The sequence below is a fragment of the Chaetodon auriga genome, chromosome 18 (assembly GCF_051107435.1).
Source record: "Chaetodon auriga isolate fChaAug3 chromosome 18, fChaAug3.hap1, whole genome shotgun sequence".
Taxonomy (NCBI): domain Eukaryota; kingdom Metazoa; phylum Chordata; class Actinopteri; order Chaetodontiformes; family Chaetodontidae; genus Chaetodon; species Chaetodon auriga.
Genome location: NC_135091.1, coordinates 6,401,346 through 6,422,765, shown reverse-complemented (window position 1 = coordinate 6,422,765; position 21,420 = coordinate 6,401,346). Strand labels below are relative to the sequence as shown.

General features: G+C 43.3%; 1 protein-coding gene across 1 annotated transcript in view; it reads left to right on the top strand.

The window, feature by feature from the left end:
• Nucleotides 1-21,420, top strand: part of rngtt (RNA guanylyltransferase and 5'-phosphatase) — a 79,786-nt gene that overhangs the window by 7,033 nt on the left and 51,333 nt on the right. The window contains exons 6-10 of the mRNA XM_076756638.1: nt 547-796; nt 3,142-3,251; nt 4,144-4,245; nt 15,293-15,428; nt 19,164-19,235. Coding sequence (XP_076612753.1) covers nt 547-796; nt 3,142-3,251; nt 4,144-4,245; nt 15,293-15,428; nt 19,164-19,235 — 670 coding nt within the window. The remainder of the gene's footprint in view (nt 1-546; nt 797-3,141; nt 3,252-4,143; nt 4,246-15,292; nt 15,429-19,163; nt 19,236-21,420) is intronic.

Here is a 21,420-nt window from a genome sequence, read left to right as displayed (position 1 = left end):
CCACAGCAGTGAGTAGGAACTGGCAGGCTGGGTAGACGATTCAGAGCGAAAGGTACACGCTGGGCATGATTTTAGTATTTAACTGAGTGGTTTGTTTGTTGTCACTACTCGATTTGGCCTCCAGCAGCGTGCGTTCGTGTGATGACATTTGTTGACTTCACCTTTGAAACTGTGATGGCGATTTCTAGCGATTTCACTGTTTTATAGGCTAAACCAGGGGTCCCCAACCTTTTTTTTTACACCATGCACATAGTTTGCCACTAAACAACAATTAATCGAGACTGAATATTATCCTTAGCTGCAGCCCCAATTCAGTTGACCATCATGTAAACGTGGAAAAAGTCCCTCGTTTGAGACACAGAAGTGATCAAATAATAAATAATTGCTGATGAATTGTTGTTTGATTAAGCAGCAAATCGTTGCAGCTCTCGTTACGATAAACAGACGGCATGAGAAATACAGCAAAGGTAGAACATAAAAACCTAAAATCTATACTTACCAAAAAAACTAAGGCTTTGCCCGTCTGTGTTTGCTGTCTCTTATCAGCGTCGAGGCAGCTGTGGCTGCTTTCGGCAAGGCCCGGGCCCCGGGGATCTACAAGGGAGACTACCTCAAAGAGCTTTTCCGTCGCTATGGCGATGAGGAGGACGCGCCCCCTGCCCCCGCGCTCCCTGAGTGGTGCTTCGAAGACGACGACGGGGAGGTGGACGATGACGGCAACGCTGTTGGCCAGGAGTCGGGCCCCAGCTCCTCTGGGTCAGCGCCAGGCAAACGAAAGAAGGAGAAGCTAAAACTGGTGAGACTTCCGGGGAGCTCCAGGAAATGGACTGTTAAGTGGAAAATCCGTTGGTCCCTCTCCGCACGACATGGAGCTCACGCAGGGTGATCAAGGGTCCGCAGGGAGGCTGCTCCTCTAAGTGATGAGCCTCTTCTGTTATTTACAGTATAATAATCCAGTAAATTTGATGTTTAAATTTGCAGAAATCAGCTGCTGGCAAAGGCGTAATTTTGATTAGATAAAAGCCGCCTCCTCTGTCTTTATGTAAAGCTGTCATCAGTGCAGTTGGGCGAAATTAAAAGTGTTGAGTCATCTCCAGTTGCATATAATCAGGTTTTCTTCCGTTTACATTGAGCTGATCCTCTCAGGCGGACTAATTCTGAATAGTTTACCATTTGAATCAGTCAGTCAGAGGCGGTGGAAAGACAAAAGCAATGTTTGAACAGTATAAAGTAAATCAAAACAGATTTCGTACAAATTACATCCAAATATAAACAGTGAATATTTCCTTGCCTTTATTTGCAAAGAGCTCACTGAAAACCTGAATCAAAGCAAATCAAATAGTTGAGTTATACAGCAGACAGGTCTGGAGGAAGAAGCGAGCGCAGCAGCAGCTCCTTCAGGCGGCATTACTTCACTTTCATTAAGGAAACCTGTCTCTTGGTTGAGTGGCCTGCTTCAGACTCCGGCTGCTTTCAGTTGCCATGAAGAGAAACGTCCTAAAGTCTGTTCAGAAGTGGGAAAAAGTTGGCACACCATCAAAGCAAACAATGCCTGTGGAGCTTCACGTGTAATGAATTTATCATTGTGACGTTTTGGCTGTAGGCTGTCCTCAGAGTCCTGAAATCTGCTCAGATGAAACACTTCAGTTTGGATGTGATATCTAGAAACTGCTTTGGTTTTTCTTGAACATGCTAAGATGAATCAGTGATTTGCTTCTGAGGCTATGTGGCTACAGTTTGTGATGGGAAAGTTTCCCCCATCTGGCAGGGTTAGGTGTATTTGGAGTCAAAGGGATCTGATCTCTGTCTCTGTGGGCTTTTGTGCTGTAATATGTCTGAATAATTTCATCATTTCATCTCTCAGAGCCCAATTTGATGCATTCAGATGTTTTTTTTTTTCACAACAATGGTCCAAAACCCAGATATGTTCAATTTGCTGCCATATGTGACACAGAAAAGCAACAGTTCCTCACATTTGAGAAGGAATGGAAGTTTTTGACTTGCACGGTGTCCACACAGGATGGTGTTCGAGTTGTAGGTCACCTGCATTTTGGCAGCACTCAGAGCCCAACACAGTCTCTAGTGCTGTGTGTAAAATGAAAGAAAATAGATTTAAAGTGTCAAAGTATGTGGCCCGTGTAGACAGCTGGATTGATTAAAACCGGAGCGTGTCTGTTCAGTCAGACTCGTGCAGGACTGAAAACGCCTGAAACACTGTTACTCATGAGGAGTTTGGCCTCGTGTGAAGCATAGCAGTTCATTGCTTTGAGGATCAGATTATTTTATGTGATTTTTGGATACAATTGCCAACATTATATCCATCAGTATCAGAAAATGTCTTCATTAAGGCTGTTATATTGCCCAGCCCTATCTTCAGCAAGGCTCTCCAGATTCAAAAATCCTGCTGCTGAGTTATGTGGACATTGGCATTGTTGTCACCTGGCCCGATGAACAAGGTTTAATTTGGTATTAAAGTGTGCTGATGAGCAGAGTTAAGCGGTCTTATGCACACGGTTGAAAAGTGAGGATGAGATTCATGTGAGCCGTGACGGGGCTTTCTCTTCGCAGTGCGGCCGTTCAGACACAAAACACATGCACTGCTGGTTCTTGGGGTGACACGTGTTATCATACCACATCTGTCTCTGTTCTAATTGGCATATATTATCATATTATAACGCTTAGCAAGACTCATTTGGGCAGAATGAGGGTAAAAGGGTCATTATGAAAGAGAAATAAGTGAGATTAGGAGCTAAGGTGAATAAGAAGGAATTATATAAGGGAATGCTACAAACATCATCAGTGTTAGATGAAGGTCATGAGGGGGTGAGGAGAGAGGCTTCGGCAGAGTCTAGTTCCCTGAAGCAGAGGAACTCGGTTTATGAGGTGGATTGATAAAATGACTGAGGTGGGAATGCTTTTAAAAGCGGAGAGGTCAGAAGGACAAACTGGATTTATTAATATTTCTACCTGTTGTCTCCGCACACAGTGATTCACAAAGCAGAGAAGCAGCTGTTTGGTAAGAAACAGTGGTATTTAAAATGTTTTTTTTTTTTTTTTTCCCTTCTTGCATGTGTGGGAGGATGTCTCTTTAAATTCAATCCAAGTTCAACCTTCTGTTTTCCTTCCGTTTTTTCCTCCCAGGGTGCAGTTTTTCTTGAAGGCATCACGGTGAAAGGCGTCACGCAGGTCACCACGCAGCCCAAACTAGGAGAGATCCAAAGAAAGTGTCAGGAGATGACTGAGTGGGACAAGTAAGACGCTCCCTTCACCCTCCTCCATACCCCTCTGGGAAACTGTGTGTGTCTGTTCACATACTGTATGTGGGTGTACTGTACTGTGCTGGGAGTGACTCATTTGTTGTAAATCACCTTCTTTTTCCTTTTCCTTTTTTTTTTTTTAAGATCTTGACACTTTCAGACAGCTGGCAGAGTCAGGAATAGATTTTTCTTTCCTGGAGAGACGTGCAGCTGTAGCTCTACTGCTGCTTGTTGTAACACTCCACGCTGCTCTTTCCACTATGTGCTGAATCTTAAAGTTGTTGGATTTTTTTTGTTATACCTTTCGGTGTTTAAATATTGTTTTGTTGACACTTCGAATGAAGCCATCTGGTCTTTTTAATGAGTGAAAGAAAGATACAGTAACCAAGCGATACTCATCTGTAGAGGTGCTATAAAATATTAATTCTGTATTAATAAGATATATGTTTAACAGTTAAGAAAAACAAACAAACACAGGAGTCGACCTAAAAATGAAGCATCAACATAGAAAGTAAGTTGGTACAATTGTCAACAGCAGTTATACGAAGTGTTCCTGAGCTCATGTATTAATCTCCTTCATGCAATCATGTGTTCACAAAGTGGTGAACCTCGCTCCATCCTCGCTTATGAACGACTGAGCCTTTCCAGGATGCTCCTTTCATATCCAATCATGATACTGTCACCTGTTACCAATGAGCCTGTTTACCTGTGGAATGTTCAAACAGGTGTTTTTGGAGCATCGATCTTAAGAGGTTCTGGTCATTGATCGTAGGTTAGGCTTGCACTCTAGAGATTAGTGCTGGAGGTCAGAATGGTGAGAGTTGAGTGATTCAGTGTCAGCTGGAAAGACAAATGTGAGATGTGTGTGTGTTCATTGTTGTTGCAGGTCTGGTTTCCCTGGTGCTCAGCCTGTGTCCATGGACAGGCAAAACCTTCGTTTCCTGGAACAGAATCCATACAAGGTCAGCTGGAAGGCCGACGGCACACGGTGGGTCCATCGTTCATGGCTTTTCTTTACAATAATTGACTCCTCGTTCGGTTACGTCAATACAGACAGCACCCTTTCCCCCATTCATTAGGCTCCTTTTGAGACTCGATACCTCTACAGTGAGGCCGTGTCCGTCAGATTTCTGTGTATCTGAGGCGTTAATTAACCTTTCTGGCTTGTTAGTGAAGACTGAGTGCAATACTTAGACGACGTCTGTGTCTCATTGGGTTTAATTACTGTACCTTCATACAGCTAATCAACCTGAGTCATTTCATAGCAGCGTGGAGATGTGGGGTGTGGAACTGTACAATGGCTTCACTTGAGCAGGATAAGAGCGTAGCACTGTTTCTTACCTGTCACATTTTGGGGTGAGTTTGTTGTTTGCTCTTGTTTTACGGCTCTCTTGCCAAAAGCTGAAGTCTGAGGGTATTAAAAGATATTTTAGTATTCCAGTAGCCTGCTATGAAGCACTGTGTCTCTCGCTGGTGCAAATGTGCTGGTGAATATTTAATGACTGCAGTCAATTTCAGAATTTTACATATTGGTGCTTTAATTTCCTGTAAGAGCGAGACCAGAGTACAGATTTGGCGCTCGACCAAGATGCTGCAGATGTGTGCCGTCAGCCGCCGCGTCTGCGAATGCTTGAAGGTGTCGTTAGAAAATTTTACTCTTAAGTCTGCTTAGTGTGTGCTCTGCCTCTGCTGCCTCGAGCTCTTGTCCTTTGCCCTGTTTTCCCTCCGGCCACCTGAACAATCTCTCCTCAGTCATGAGAAACCAAGAGAGAGAGAGAGACACACACACATCGTATGCTAGCTATGAGTCATCACTCAGCTGCAGGGTAGGGTTAGGGTGCTATGTTGAGAATATGATATACTTTGAACATTAAAGGAGGTCAACACAAAGCTGAAGTTACTATTGAAAACACAAGAGACGTACCTTATCGGCATAAGGTATAAAATCTTACTTCTGCTGATCAAAACAAGCCAGTCCACTAAAAGAAAGTATGTGCGCGGTGATGAACGCCACCTTGTCTGCTCGACTCCACTAATGCATCAGAAACACCTGACAAAACAACAACGTTCCAGAATTTAACAAAGCAGCTAATTTCAAAACAAGAAGCACATGAAAGTAACACTTTCCAATAGTTGCGGTGAGTTTGATAATCATTAGTTTTTATGCAGAAGATTTGTACACGGAGGGTCCGTTGATACAGACTGACCGCATCAGCCATCTGGTCAGGTTGTGCCTGAAGGGATAAGTTTGGCGGTATTTCATATTTTTCTTACTGTAATGAATTTATCCTAAAACCAAGTATCAGGGGTGTTGTGTGTTGTACAGATTGGAAAGCCCACTGAGATAAGTTTGTGATTTGGAGCTTTATAAGAAAAATCGCATAAACTTGAACCATTGCCAGTGCAGCCAGAGCCTGATAGAACATATTCATCAGTGCCATAGACTTCCAGCCTTTCCAAAAACAGTTAAAAACACATCAGTGAGCCATCATGACAAACGTGAGGCATCGCACTTGACTTTGAGCCAGTCCACTGTCCTGTAGCTGACGACACTCTGCAGAGCTCTAAAAATTAATCCGCTGCTGGAAATAGTCCCAAACATGTGCAGTATCTCTTAAAACATCTCTTTCTTGTCTTTTACAAGAAGAAGAAAGAAGACAGCACAAACAAACAAACAAACAAACAAAAACAAGCCCTATTAGCAAATATTCAGAACACATGATTTAAGGCCGACTGATCAGATCCAACACCTACAAGTGCAGGAACTGTATTTTTGTTAGCTGTTTTTTAAGCTTTACGTAGGAACGAGTGGGCTTGGTGCTGGTCGCTGCAGACAGAGCAGCGGAGGCAGAAAGTTTCGAGAGGCGGACTAACACGTTCATGGTTTGGGTTTTTAGTTGAATTTGTTGACTAATGTAGAAAAACAGAGTTTTTCTAAGATAATATTGGTGTTACATAGATTTTGGAGTTCAGGTAGGCGACGATGTCTTGTTGTGTCTTTGATGTGAGCTCTGGCTCCATCTGTGACACAAACAGGCCCACCCACCAGAGCAATTTAGTCTCTCCAGAACATACTGTGCTTGAGTCTAATTGAGAGAGACTAATTCATTTATCCTAAGTTTAATTTGACCCTTTCTGTGTGTGTGTGTCTTACAGGAAGCTAAGAGGCTTCTGAAAACATGAAGCTTTATATTTGTTATTATCAAACATGATGTTAGTGCTGCTGTAACACATGCAGCCCTTCTTGCCATTCACTTCCTTGGAAAAACTTTCATATTGTGAAGAAATATGTCTCCTCATAAAACATCTGCGGGGTCATGAGGTTTGTCGACACCCAGCGACAGAAACTTTGCAGTTGCTATTCATTTCCTGCCGTGTGTAAACAACCTCACTACCTCAACTTCAGTGTGTTTACATGGCGAAAGGTTTGATTTGAGATGCTAAACTTTGATGATTGTCTGTGTGTTTTGTCAGTATGGTGCCAGTCCCCTGTCGGTGTTTCCGTCTGCCTTCTTTCTGCTTCAAGCTGACAGCAGCGTTGTTTAGTTCCTATAGTTTTTTCTTGGAAAATTAACACACAGGCTCTACAATATGTCTGACTAAGGTTGTAGAACTTCACAGACAGGATGGACACGTTGCTGTTTGGTATATATGTCGCACAGTTGTAGCCTCACTCTGGTCTGCACGTGACAAAGTTGTGCTCCTAGATGAGGAAATCTTATCGGCACATGTTGAAAGCAAACAGTCTTTGTTCTATCTGTGAGGGACAGTCTATTCCTCCCTGCTGTTGATCTGATATTGCTTTATTCTCCCGAAGTGAGTAATGGATCACAGCTTCTTCTTCTTCTTCTTCTTCTTACAAGCACGTCTCGCCTGAACCATTATGCTTCTTTAATTTATCCAGCAAAATAACCACGTCTTTCTTTCAAGTTTGGCTTTTGTGTAAAACTGAATTTGCACAAAAGAAGTGATAATGAGAGACTGTTTGGTACAGAAAAAAAAATCCATCTGATTTTTTTTTTCCCCCCATGATTGAAATTCCACTGGTGTGTGTCTTCATTAAGTCTGCACAGTATCTCAGATTGATGGACAACAAACACCAGAAGGGCGTGAGCTCTTCTGGGATCAGTGGATATAAGCAAACACTATAATAGGAGATTGAATCCGCTTTTAATCACCATTTCGCGGGCTGTATTGATCATAAAGTCTCTCTACTGATGAAAAAGTCTGAAAAAATAGCTGTAATATGGCAAGGACTTGCACCAGAATCAAATGAATGAGTCTTGAGCTTTCCTATAATTTCAGCGAGATTTGCTGATCGCAGCGGCGCAATGTGATCTCACTTTGTCATTCTCGTCATGCACTGCATCGAGTGTGCAGAGAATTTCTTAATAAATGTTCTACATTCCAGCCAGTGGCATTTTTAAGACCTGGAATGTGTTTTTAATGGGAAATTTGTCTCCTCAAGGTGGTCTGTAAAGATTTTTCGCTTTGCCTGTTGCCAGAGGTTCTCATTTAAGCATTACATATATTAATCCCTCTGGCTTTTTTTTTTGTTACTGGGTGAAGATAAGAAAGTTTCCCATTCTAATTCAAGTCATTTTTACTTTTAAAATGAGCAATTTCCCTTTTTATTCCCTACAAAAGCGTAGTTTCTGCAGGAAATATTCTGCAGGTGATCGAATCATTTTCAACGACGGTGAACTCTCCAGCAGACTTGCTCTCAGTCCCACTTGAATGGTTCCCCTGCACAACTGCAGCCTTGTCTTCTGACCACCAGGCAAAGCAGCAGCATTCTGACATTTAAACTGCCTTGCTCAATAGCACAATACCAGACAATACGGTGACAAAGTACTGACCCAGCCCCTCTAACCTAAGAATATTATGCAGCCCTCCGTGATGCACAGAGCAGTCATACAGTGAGAAGACTGTCACTGCCCACTATCTCCCAGGAAGAAGTGGCTTCTAATGGGCTTTGGAAAGGACAGCAAAATCAGTGAATTTGCCAAGAGGGGAAACGTCGGCCGAAGTGGGTTTTTAATCGTCTTGCTGTAGAGCCGTCTGTCAGGGCTAGATTGGTTTGTGCCCCGGAGAGGACGAGGAGGAGGGAGAGGGGCCAATTATGCCCTCAGGACGTTAAACAAACATTGCTGTTCAACTCTGACTTTATTAGAGAAGTTGGACCTGAGAAAGACTTTGGCTTTCTTAATGCTCTTCTTCCATCCCCAACTACAACTTGAGTCGCTCCTTTAACACGAGGGATCAATAATCCAGTGCTTTCTTTGATGTGCCAGGTTAGATCTTTTGAGTTAACATAGCTGCTTTCTTTGCTAATTGAGCTAATCTATATTGTCTAGAACCCTGCTTAGTCAGGTGTATGTGCACCAGACAGCAGCAAACCCCTGCCTTCTATAACCCCTTCTGTTAATAACGTTACTAAAACTTAAGGCTGCTTATTGCGACTTTGTGCATCAGTGGCTCTGAATGAACACGGGACAGATTTCAGCTCACAAAGGTAGAAATTGTGTCACAGGGAATTGGTAAACTGCCTTCAGCACATTAATGTTTACCATCACACCTGCTCAGTGATGCTTTCTATCAAAGAAACCACTGCAATGTGTGTTGCAAAAGTTATAATGTGGGTTGGTGGAGCTTTGTCGAGCACGTATTAACTGCTGTTCAGGAGACAGTTTGTACTTCTCTGCGTTTCTTATCTCTTTATTGTAAAACCTGGGGAAGCAGCTCCTTATCGGAGCCAGAGAAGTAAAGCACGAGTGTATTTGCCAAAACAGCGGTACAAATGTGAGGTTTGTGCTTTATCTTAAGTGTTTTCAAATGGTGTTCTTCGGTTTTACGGGAGAAAACAACGTGAAGGATCAAACCCTAACTGCTTAGTTTCACAATGGGAAGCATTCGTGGCTGTTTCTCATGCAGGGCAGGGCTAACACTAGAGTTGCCTTTGGGTAAACAGGGCGAGATCCCCATTGTGATTTGTCTTTGCTGAAACAAAGATGGCACTACCAAAGAACCCAGCCAGAGCAGCTTTCTAGTTTAAGTCTATCAAATGTGAACTCAGATCATTTTCTTCATGAACAAATGTCCTCCGTAGTTTAGCAGATTACTTAACGCGTTTAACCTTTTCAAAAAATGTTAGAGCAGCACCACATCAATCAGAGGAATATAGTATGCACCATGCGCAGCGTGTACTCCTCAACACTGGGAGATGGATATGTCTGATTTGACTCTATCATCCAAATGAGAAATCAACATGGCCTTTCTGGGTTTAAGTCCTTCCCATTGACGCACCGCTAATGATGTGCAAAGCTGCTGGATCTGATCTGATCTCAGTTGCTCTCAGTCAGGCCGCAAGACTAGAATGGCAAAGCCCACACAATGGCCGCCTGAGCCTCATTAGGGATAAAGTGCTCGGGGGAATGGCCTCAGGGACGACGCTAAAAACTGAGGGTCTCGGCGCTCATCAGACGACAGGAGCGGAAAGGAGAGAGCGGGCGGGGAGGGACGCACACTCATGTGAATAAAGGAGCACGCTGGATTGAATGTTTTCCGACGGGCCATAAAAAGAGAATCCGGTGTCTGCTGGTACCATAACTTCAGAGAGAGACAGTGAGGGGAGGGGGTGAAGATGGTGAAGCTGATGAAGGAGAGGACCACTGGGAGTTACACAGCACTAATGGTCTCCCCCTGCTTTCTTCTGAACATACTTGACAGCGTTAGCCATGGCTAACTGGCCAATTAGACAGCGGGGGAACCACTTCTGCTCAGCGCCGACCTGTTGTGTCCTCTCTGGTTGACAGATCTTCTCTGTTGTGACGCGTTGCCTGTCTGTTTGATCTTCTCCGACGCTCATTCTTTTCGAAGATAAAACGTATCCCCTTGCGCAAGAGGAGCTCCCTAACTGTGGGAATCGTCATTTGCCTAAACTGAGCCATCCAGGCTTTTCCTGTTACGTCTTTGTAACGCTTTTCATTGTGTCCGCTCCCACCCCGAAAACATAAGTGCAGCCATATCCGGCCCACTCACCGTTCTTTGCTTCCCCTCCCACATTTCTGATTTTTTCCTTGCAGTTTCCACAAGACTTCTGGATGACTGACTTGTATCCTAAGGCTAATGTTTTTTTGTTGCTCTCTCCTGTCATGACTGGAGGGGGGACGGGGGGGGTCAACATCATCGCTCTGAGCTCTCTCCCAGCCTCCTGTCATACTGAAGAGTGCATTGAGGGTTGTGATTAGCTCTTTCCTTGGCCCGCCTGCTTGAGAAGCATTTGAGTATGTCCCCTCCCCCCTCCCCGAAACAAAAGCCCTTCCTGAAATGAACACCAGCTCACTGTTAAGGGAGTGCCACCTACCTACGCTTTCATTCCTTGAGGTACAAAAAAACAGAGCATTTCTCAAAAACAGGAGCTATTTGTGAAGCTGATGGCTTCCTTCTCTTCTCATCTCCTCCCAACTTCAGCAGCAGTAACTCCGTATTCGCTGCCATTTTGAAAGATTGCGCTGTCAGCTGAGCCGCTGAAAGCAGTCATTCGTTCAGACCTCAACAGTAATGTTACACCATACTGCGCCTCCGAGTGAAAAAGACCCCCTCAAGAAACGCACTTCATCTTGTGTCTGGCTTCATATTTGCGGTTTAAAAGCATGAATCTCTTTGCACAGAAACTTCAAGGTTCCTCTCCTGACTGATTAAACCCATAAAAACTCACCTCGGCTTTGGCGTAACTCTGTCCCTTAGCCTTCATTTAGTAAGCGTGGATCTAAACAGTCCCTGCCTCTGTCTGCACCCACCCCTCCACCACTCGCCTGCACCTCCATCGTACCTGCTCACCTTCGACTCTGCTCACCAAACACACAAACCTCTGCCGGTTTTCTGTTCTGCCAGCTGCTGTACACTCCGCCATGGCCAGTGGTAATACAGGACTAATCCTCTGGTCTCAGCTTCTCCATCGTGAGGATTTTCATTATATTACTGTGAACTGAATAACTTTGAGAATTACTGATAGCTGGACAAAACAACCAATTTGAAGATGTCAGTTTGACACTTCAGGGCAATGTGTTTTTACATTTTATAGAACAAAGATATTAAGCAGATTAATTGATAATAAAAAGGCACAGTTCTGCTTTCAGTGCTGACTTTTGTCAGCCGGTGTGTTATTCTGCACACACTCATTCTTGGCAGCTTGTCAAGCTTCCCACTTTGAACCATCTGGTATTGATAGCATATTTATTACATGTAATCCCTTTGTGATAATGGTGTAGAGTCACAGCAGGTATGAGGAATCCATTCCTTCGTCTGTGGGGAAGTCGTTAATCTCAAATCCATCTCTGTCATCTTCGCGCTTCCCTTCAGCCTGTGTTATCTCAGAGTTTGTCCGTTTTCTGTCCATTTTCACGGCTTAAAAGATAATTAGCCTCCGTATTCAGCGGCATTGATTAGGATGCTTAACCTTTGGAAACGTAGCAGGACTGTAGTTGCTCATTAGGACATCAGTTCATCCTGCTTTATTCCCCACTTGGTATTTTGTGTTAAAGAGCAGCAGGCAGCCTGCAAAGTGTAATTGGGTTCATAAGAGGTGTGTAATGAAGCCACTAGATTGCAGAAAATTTACATTTGTGAATAGCCTTTAATTCTGTTTTTTTTTTTGTTTTTTTTAACAGTCAAGAGATGAACAGTTTTATGGAGCTCTTTCTCACAACACCTTGCCTCAAAGGACTTAATTAATTAAAAGTCAAAAGTCATTTCTGAAGAAAAATGCCAAACATTTGATGGGTTCAGTTTCTCAAATGTGAGGATTAGCTGCTTTTCTAGGTTTTATATCACCGTTAACCAAATATCTTTGGACTGTTCAAAAGAAGATCGTCACTTTGGGCTCTAGAAAATGTTAATGGGAAGTTTTGCTTACTGTCATTATGTTGTTCATTATGTTGTTGCTGCTTTAGCTGTAATGTCTTAGTCTCTGTTACCACTCACAAGCCGGAAGCCTGCGAGTGTGTTTAAAGGACAGAGTCACACTTTTTCAGGCCTGTCTTGAAACAGCACTCACATGCCCGTAGGTACGTTGGAACAGCCTTTGGTGGCTGTAATTGTTCCCCTGGTCCATACTGTCAGTGAAGAGACTCGACCCCAGTGTAAGAAATGCTGCTGCTGTGTGTTAATTGGCCTGCACTTCTGGGATTATGCTAATATCACAGAAGCACATGCTGACAGTCATCACATCCAAATACATCTATATGGAAATAATGTGCTTTGAAAACCCTTGTAATTTTTAGATTAACAGAAAAATGTGCGCATCCCCTTAAGTTGCAGTGTTAACAAAATAGTTGGATGAAGCTCTTTCAGCAGCGAACGCTTATTGTTGTAACAGTTGAAGAATATACTGGAGGATAACACAAAGGCAACAATGGTGCCTGTGCTTTTGGGCGTGGCCCATCTTTTCTCTGTTCTTTTCTCGTCTTCGGGAACCAACAGAAGGGAGGATCAAGGATTTCGTCTGTTTGCAGTGCCTTATTTGAAATTGCCTACACTGTCTGCCAGCTCAGTGATCAGCCCAGTCCGTTGATCAAACAGTAAACATTTGGTATGAGCGCTTTGCTTGCACTCGCGCTTCTCTGGATATTATTCAGGACTGTTGTATTTTGTCACCACGCCTGTATATTCTGCGATGTAAAATTACAAGTGAATTGATGACATGGAGGTTTCATTTGGTCCCTGTTTGTTTAATTTGAAATCATCTGGCCCACATTTATATAACGACATGCTTTCTAAGACTGATGTAAGAACTAACAAACAAACTGACCTCAGACAAATACTTCATCTACAAGAGTTTCATTTGGCCCTATCAGACTGAAATATTACATCATGTGCCACATATTAGTGCAATCTTTCTAAATTGATTAGCTCCCGTCAGAGGAGCGATGAAATTGTAATTCGGTTTCTGGTGATTTGGATGGCTCCTGTCCAGATGGGGTGTTTATATTATAACAGATCGGCTCATGATGAGATCTGTTAATACATTACTGCACAGTGCACAGTGTCGAGAACACACACACACACACTGTCGTATTTCTGAGCAGAGATGAAGGTATAAGGCTGATAATCGTCTAAAAAGTGGAGTGTAAGTGTCTTAATATCTGTGCTTCACCCTCCAGTGACCTTGCCCACCTGTGAGAATAACGTAGAGGAAGAGTGGAGTCAAATTAATACCAGCTAAATGCTCATATCGTGACCCATGCTGGTAACATGGCCTATTTTAACAGCTATTTTAACAGCCTAACAGTCACTGCTCTCAAGTTTTTGAATCTCCCAGTTGAATGCACTCATGGATGAAAAAGTAATTTTCCAGCAATATCCTGTCTGGAGTTCCTCTATTGGCTCTACTTAATTTTACTGAAGCCAAAACAGGGAAATATACAGAGTAAGATAGACAGTATAATAGTGTAACACAGTCTAATCCTATAATATGAGCAAGATATGACCCCAGGAATGAGCATCTGAAAAGAAAGGGAAGATTTAAATACGACTTAAGGTGGTACATACTGATTACATTGGTTCAATCAAAAGGGTTTTGTAAGTTGCTCTTGATTGCTGCAGAGTCCTTTCAGTACATTGTTTCATCAGAAGCTGAATTGGTGGAAGACTGCAAATGATTCGTCATGTTAGCCTTTATCTCACCTGAAAAGGCTGGCCGTGGATTAGTTGAGCTTTGTGCTCATGCAAACAAATGGCCTCGCCACTGGTGATGTATGCATTTTGAAGATAGAGTAATCTCATACAAGTAGGGGCTGTTTGTGTTGCAGGGCACCCTGGGACAGCGGTGATGGAAAAGAGAAATTGTTTGCACTTCAGCATAACAAACACTTCATTCACACAGATGTAAAAAAACTGAGTTTGTTTTTGTGAACCTTATTTGTCTTTTATATAAAAAATCCACCTGTTGTAGTTATGAAAGTAAAAGTTGTTGGTTGTGATGGGCATGTTTTTGCCAAACAGCCACACTGTCCTAAAAGGCTTTCTGTTTACAATGATAATTCCCATAAAGCACAGCTAGATAAAAGGCAAAGTGGCTGCTTCGGTAATAAGTCGTAAGTAGCCGCTGTCTGTTTGCTGATCTTTCCTCTTTTCTCAGACATGATAAAAGCTCTTACACCTTCAGCTTTTGTTTATTTGAAGTGAACACAATCAGTTTGCACTTTCGAGATGCGCACAGTCTTTGTTGTTTTGTTGCGCTGATGGAACCCAATTCTCAAGTGTTGTTTGTTGCTCACAGCAGTTCAGTTTTAAAGTGTGATTACCATATTAAGTCCCCCAAATAAACTAATTAAGGAAAATTATGGGCAGCAATGTTTGTCTTGAGGAATGAAAATAAAGCAGAGCAACAGTAGAGCAATGTTTAGAGTGTCACAAGGATAGTCGGAATTCATGATACTGATGGAAATGGAGAAATTCTGCACATTGAAGTAATTTTCTGACTTATGTCGTGTGTGAAACCTCTTGTGCAGTGTTTGTACATTCCGGTCCTGTCATGGGGAGACTCTCGACAGACCGCTGTGAGCTGCAAGACGAGGGTGATACGACAGCCGAAATGTGTCAGTAGGGTACTTTTCAGTAGCTGTAGCAGCCTGTAAATACACAGTAAATCTTGTTAATCAACCCTCTGTGTTTCTTTGCTCTTTCGTTTTTATTTACTTTTGACAAATTGGAATTGGAATCAAGTCAGTGCAGTTTTCAAATGGAACAACAGCAAGAGAAACAGACGAAAGGCTTGTAGCAAGCGTTACGTCATACTCATATGAATATTTAAGCATGTGAACATAACTTCTAGTCAACCACATTGTGTAAACCACATTTAACGGCCCCTAAAAATGTATTTCGTCTCTAAACGAGCTCACAGACTAGCTCACTAGCGGTAAAGCTAGCTCGTAGCGGTCCATCGGGTGTCTCTCTAACATGGTGACCAGCGCAAACACAACCACCTTTCTTGTCATTACAGTAGCATAATGGTTCATCCTCTCCTCCTGCAGGTACATGATGTTGATCAACGGAAAAAATGAAGTCTTCATGATCGACAGAGACAACTCCATCTTCCACATAGCAAACCTAGAGTTTCCTTTCCGAAAGGATCCACGTGTCCACTTATCAAATACTCTATTGGATGGGGTAAGTCATTGTTTTTCCTAATACTTGTCTTTCTTTTGGACTGCGATTTATTGTGCCATGCCAGCGTCTCTCGTTGCCTCCTGAAAATCCATAAGGTTTCTCTCTTGGCTGGAATTGAATGTCCCCCTCCATCTCATGCCTTGTAACGTTCCCATCCTGCCCCTGCTGTGCAGTCTTGCAGTTAATTGACATCAGTTGCCAAACCTTAGGTGAGAGAACAACATGTTTCAGTCTGATGGTAGAGCCTGTCAAAGACATCTGACAGGAAAATCATCATCCGTGTCCTGGAGAAACAGCTAATGAAATGTTTTACGCTTTTTCTGTCACCGTTGCCTTTCTGTTCCACACAGAGTTGTGTTGTAACGCTCAGCAGTGAACTCCCCGGGGTGGCGGGGGCCGCTGACTTATCCTCATCCTGTAATACAAGACTCAGTCTTTTATTGGCATGTGTGCCGCTTAGGTCACAAAGGTCTCAGCTCTCTCTCCAGTGGCAGGTGCACATGCACAAGTCATTATCACACTTCCTAACTGAAAACATAGGCAAGGAAATTGCTGCATGTTCTTTTTGTCAGCTGAGATCTGATTAAGAAGGTCTGCCAGTCTTTGGTATTCCAGCACTGGAGATAACAGATAAGGTCCCTGCGATTGTTTTTGTTTTGCTCCCTTTTTTTTCCCCAGTAATTTTATGTAAAATAGGTTTGAGCTTCCTCTTGGCTTAACAGTTGCTGATTGACGCGGCAAATTTAGTTTCCTCACCCAGACAGGACATCTAATTGCAGCGTATTAGTGTTCCTTTGAAGGAGCGGTGCGGATGTGTGTTTAAATTGCTACGAGGTTTGTTTTGACGCGTTTATTCATCTGTTGATGCTTCTGGCTCTCGGTTCAGAGAGGCTGTGTTTGGCTGTTTACCGTGAGCCCTGTAGAAGCCCAGCTGTGTTGTCTGATATGTTTCATCTTTAGCCCAAAGGCACTGGTCTTTGTCTTTACATGCTGTTTTGTAGTACAGTTTTTAATGAGCTTTACATCAACTTGACTTCCAATATGATATGAATGCGCAATGTAAATTGAATTCCCGGCGCTTTCCTTTGGTCCCATTAATGTATTCATCCGCTGCTGTCTGTGAAACGGTTCAGTACACCAGATGCATAATGATGGCAAGCCCGTGGAATGACATCATGTCTTCTATGCACCCCTCCTAAAGTGCAGTGCATGCCTCCCCTCCACCCTCCTTTGTCCTCTTTACCAGTCTGCCATTGATCTTTACTCCTTTGTCTTACCAAATATGAAATATAATCATGACAGCCAATAGGGATGTGCATTTTAAGTGATATTTTTGATTGATGGTGGTTAATCGTAAGAAAACCGAAAATGGTGCCCACCACAGCGGGTGAAGCCAATGCAGAAGTGCCATTAGCTGCAGTTCTTCAAATTCCTGCCAGCAAGGTTACCACGGCTCCTTAAAAAGTCTTCAATGGTCTTGAAATTAAATCAAGGGTATTAAGCTCATAAATTGTATCTACTTTATTGTAAATTTGCTCTAGGTGATAACGTTACAGATGATGCATTTAAGACTGATGGGCATGCACAGCAGCCTACTGGTTCCACTGAGCGTGGTGGGGTTCGCACTGCAGCCTCACAGCAAGAAGGTTGTGGGTTCGACTCCTGGTCAGAGTAGTGCCTTTCTGTGCGTGTTCTTCCTGAGCTGGTTATGATCCTTTGGGAATCAAAAACAGATGAGATAGATGTAAGACATGTAGTACAGAGCAATATTTGTGTGGGCTTTTTTCATAAATTTAGACAAAAAGTAATCACCATATCTTTTCATCAGGCTATTTTGAAAGCAGAGCAGTAATATTATGCTTGATGCAGTTTTAAAAAATTCAGTAGTTTGTGGACATACACTGCGTAGACAAAGTCCAATTGATGCAGTGTGCATGTGTTGTGAAAAGTTAAAGATCACTGTGACAACTCACTGGGGAAGGAGCTTACCAGCATTCAGCACAGATGGAACAGCAGTGGCTTAACAATAATGTCCACACAGGCCCAGCCGAGTGAAAATCCTGTCAGAATCCACATTGTGATGGAAATGAAGTGAAAATGGTACATTAATCAGTTGTTCTGGCAATATAGACAGCCATGTTGCAATATTTACTATAAGCTCGTGGCCTGACAAGCAAAGCAGATTCTCTGGAATTTAGATAAAGCCAATCTTTTAGTCTTGAATAACATGCATGTGAGTAAATCAATCACAATTTTCATGCAAGACCAGTCATGATTCCATTACATTTGTTCATTTGGTCAAGATGGATGCATGATGACTCTGCAGAGCGCATAGTTAAAGCACGGCGAATAACTGACGAAACAGTCAATACAGAATGAGTCATAGAAAAATGAGAGACATCCCACAAATGGAAACAAATGACAGAGCAGGGGGAGTTAAAGGAGTTACAGTTAAGAGAATTATAATTAGAATTAAGTTGTCTCATCGGAACTCAGATCATTATCCACAGAATCAGGTCCAGACACTGTCCAGAGTTGCCCTTTCACACATGTAGCACATTTGTCTGTGTCACAAGTGTCCTCACTTACTGGAAATACACTGTTTGGTTTAGGTGAGGGATGGCGCCGAGGCGTGCAGAACGAGGAGGACTCATCCATAGTGATGAGCATGTTTTTGCATTGATGTCAATACTACATGCACTCTCTCACTCTCTCTCCCCCCTCCCTCTCCTCTCCCTGCATTGCATGTTAATTTAAGTAATGCATCTGAAATTGGCAGTAGGGAGCACCTTTGCTCCGAGTGGAAAAAGTCAGCGTGGAGCCCAGTAACATTTTAAGAAATGAGTGGAAATTTCGAACATTTTTCCACTCAAATGTAGCTTAACTGTGTCATGTCATTTGCTACTTCTGTACACTTGAAGAACAAATACTACTGGGACGACTACAGAGAATTGCAGGTGAACATTTAATATCCCGACGCTGTTGCTGACCATGCATGGTCCAGCCATGAGCTCGATTTTTTAGTCTTGTGTAATAGCTGATCCTTGACGTGTCTTACCTGCCACCCTTTTACCTGTCAGGCACAGCAGTAGAGGAGTCTGAATATTTTATTAGGAGAAATGGCACAAATATAGTTCTCTAAATGTAGAGCTTCACCCTCAAATTTATACCAGGTAAAGCATCGGAGTTGCAACCCAACTTTCGCTCAAAGTACTTCGGCAGTGGCGACGTTTGCTCTCTCATCTCTGCTGCCACCACATCCCATGGTTGTGTAACACTTCTTTGAAAACTAATCATATCTCTGCTGGGTGTCCTGCACCACTGCTGCACCTGACTCTCAACTTGCGAGTCTTACATAATGGATGCGCAGTGCTATTTCTGCTTCATGTCCCTCTCCTCCAGACCCCACCACACACACACACACACACACACACACACACACACGCCCACCTCCCCAATTCCTTGCTATTCTTCCCATTGCTGCAGGCGACTCTCTCTCTGAACACAGATCCCCTTGAGAGCACTCACCCCCTTGTGTCCCACTGTTATATTTCCCTCCTGCATAACAACTTTCAAAGAGGAACCATTTTCCACATGCCATGACGTCAAGACTGCCCAGATTCAGGACTTTTCCTTGTATATATTTTGAACATCTCACTCAATCGCATGTCTCTATCTCAGTAACTGTGTGCCTCCCTCCCTCCCTTGATGCCATTCTTGCCTTTATCTCTGCAGGAGATGATCATCGACAAGGTGAACGGTCAACCAGTCCCCCGCTATTTGATATACGACATCATCAAATTCAATGTGAGTAGCCCGGCCGTTTGAGAATGTGTTGTCTTTCTTTGACCTATCACTCCTGAAAATCTGCCGGATCAAGAAGTCAGACAGAATAAGCAAACAGCACATTGGAAGCCTGCCACTAACGCTGTGGTCTGTCAGCAGCTCCTTCTCCTCCCTCTCCCTTTTACTTACTGCTAACAAGGGTCTGCTTCGGCAGAGGATATTGGAATTTTTGTGGTCGTCGCCTGTCAGCAGTTTGTACTCAGAGCGAGGCGTGTGCTGTATGTCAAGAAAAATCATTTGCATAGAATGCTTATTCTGAAACCTGAGAAATCAAAGTCCCAGTTGGGTTCCTCCAAGGCTATACTATGGGATGTGACGGAGCCAGGCTGAGTCCTATTCGCACAGGGATGACGGCGCTTGTCAGTCTGCGTGCTGGAGTAAAGAGCATGGCTCTACTTGACCCTGCAACCTGTCATGCACCAGGCTCAACTAAAGCCTGACCTTAACCACAACACTGGGGCTGAGCCACATTTGACCCACAATGAATATTTACAAGCTTTTGTGCTTTTACCACTTGAACAGGTTTTGCTAAGCTCCATTGACCTATTTTTTTTTATAACTGCTTAGAAAATTATTTTGTTAAATATTAATCCAAACCTTTAACATTGTCAGAATCACTGGTTTAGCTCGAAGTGAACCTGGTGATCAGCCCATCACTCGCGTTACAGTTGGGCAGCAGTAATTGCCCTGATGCATCTTAACATGTAGAATGAACTTTTCTATATGTGTCGTAGCATGGCTGTCCTGTTAAATTATATTGACTTGGACGTTTTTCTCGGGAACAGCTCGAGGACATTACAAGGCAGTTAATTGCTGGCACTCTTCCGAACTGTAAATTAATTCATCCCTTCGACCGATCTGCGTGCCGCTAATTGCAAGCCGGGAGGCACAGAGACAACCGAGCCGACAGTTTGCCCTGAGCGAGCCTCTGCTGTCTTCCTTATAAAAATTTGATGAATGCCTCGGGATGAAGGAGAGTGGTTACTTTGGCCATTATGTTTGTCTGTCGCCTTCTTTTCTCCATCGATCAGAGGATCAGCACAAGCAAGCGGCTCAATAAAGGCTCCAGTGGCGAGGGGGATCGTCTTTGTAAGACGGTGCAGAGGTTAGCAGCTCCACATGACTCCCCTTCGAGCCATCAGTAAAGCGCTGTTGTATCGATCCTAGCTGTCCATTATTAGACTTCTCCATTATCTGTGGTGGGCTGCACCTTGGCACCGAGGCTCCATCCTTAGACCGAGGATGGAAATGCAGCAGGAGGGAGAACACACCGCCTGCTGAGCCCATGGCCTAACGTCACACCTTACTTGTTTGTAAAGTCGGGTGAAGCGCACTGCTGGGATTCTTTTGATTAGAGCGTGGTGAGAAGTGTGTGTCCTCTCGCCATGTTGGGTGATTTAGCTGTGAGTGAAGGGTCAGAGTTTTGCTTAGTTCTCTGGATTTTGATGGACATAAATGGGTTATGTCAGCATATACTGTGCTGTTCATGTTTGAGTTTATATTCGTACTCATCCTACAGAGTGTTATTATGTTGAGAGCACTGGTTTGTAAGGTGCCTCTGCAACCGTGTGACTGACTGACCCGGACTAGTACCCCGAGACGTGGCATTCATTTTTTATTTCTGTTGTCGCTGCAAAGTATAAAAAGCCTTTTTTGTATTCTTGGAAAGTTGTTGCTGTTCGTCAGTCACTGTCAGCTCCCCCACTGTGGGGGAACTGACAAGAAGTGATGAACAACAACAATTACATATATGTCCAAAATTTCCAAGTTGCTGTACAAAGCTATTATCTTGAGAAAAAACTGTGGAGGTTTTGTCCTGACACTTTGATTGACCTCAAATATCTGTCATCATGCCAAAAATAATCTCCCTTTTGGGATGGAATTAGACAAGATAATTGGCTCAATCAGATTAACAGCTGAGCAGGGAGGAGTGCTTTTAACACTCACCGCAGAAACCTTATCTGTCAAAGTATGAGTGCTTTACCGACATCAGCTCCATTTACTTCTGCTTGAGAAGTTTGTCTGCAGGTACAGTCTGTTGCTCTGCAGGGTTTTCCACCCTAAGAATAGTCCCAGGGCTGCATCGTTCCTTTCAAACCAACGGCAGCATCACTCTTCCGCCTCTCTGCAGTCGCATCTCACCAGT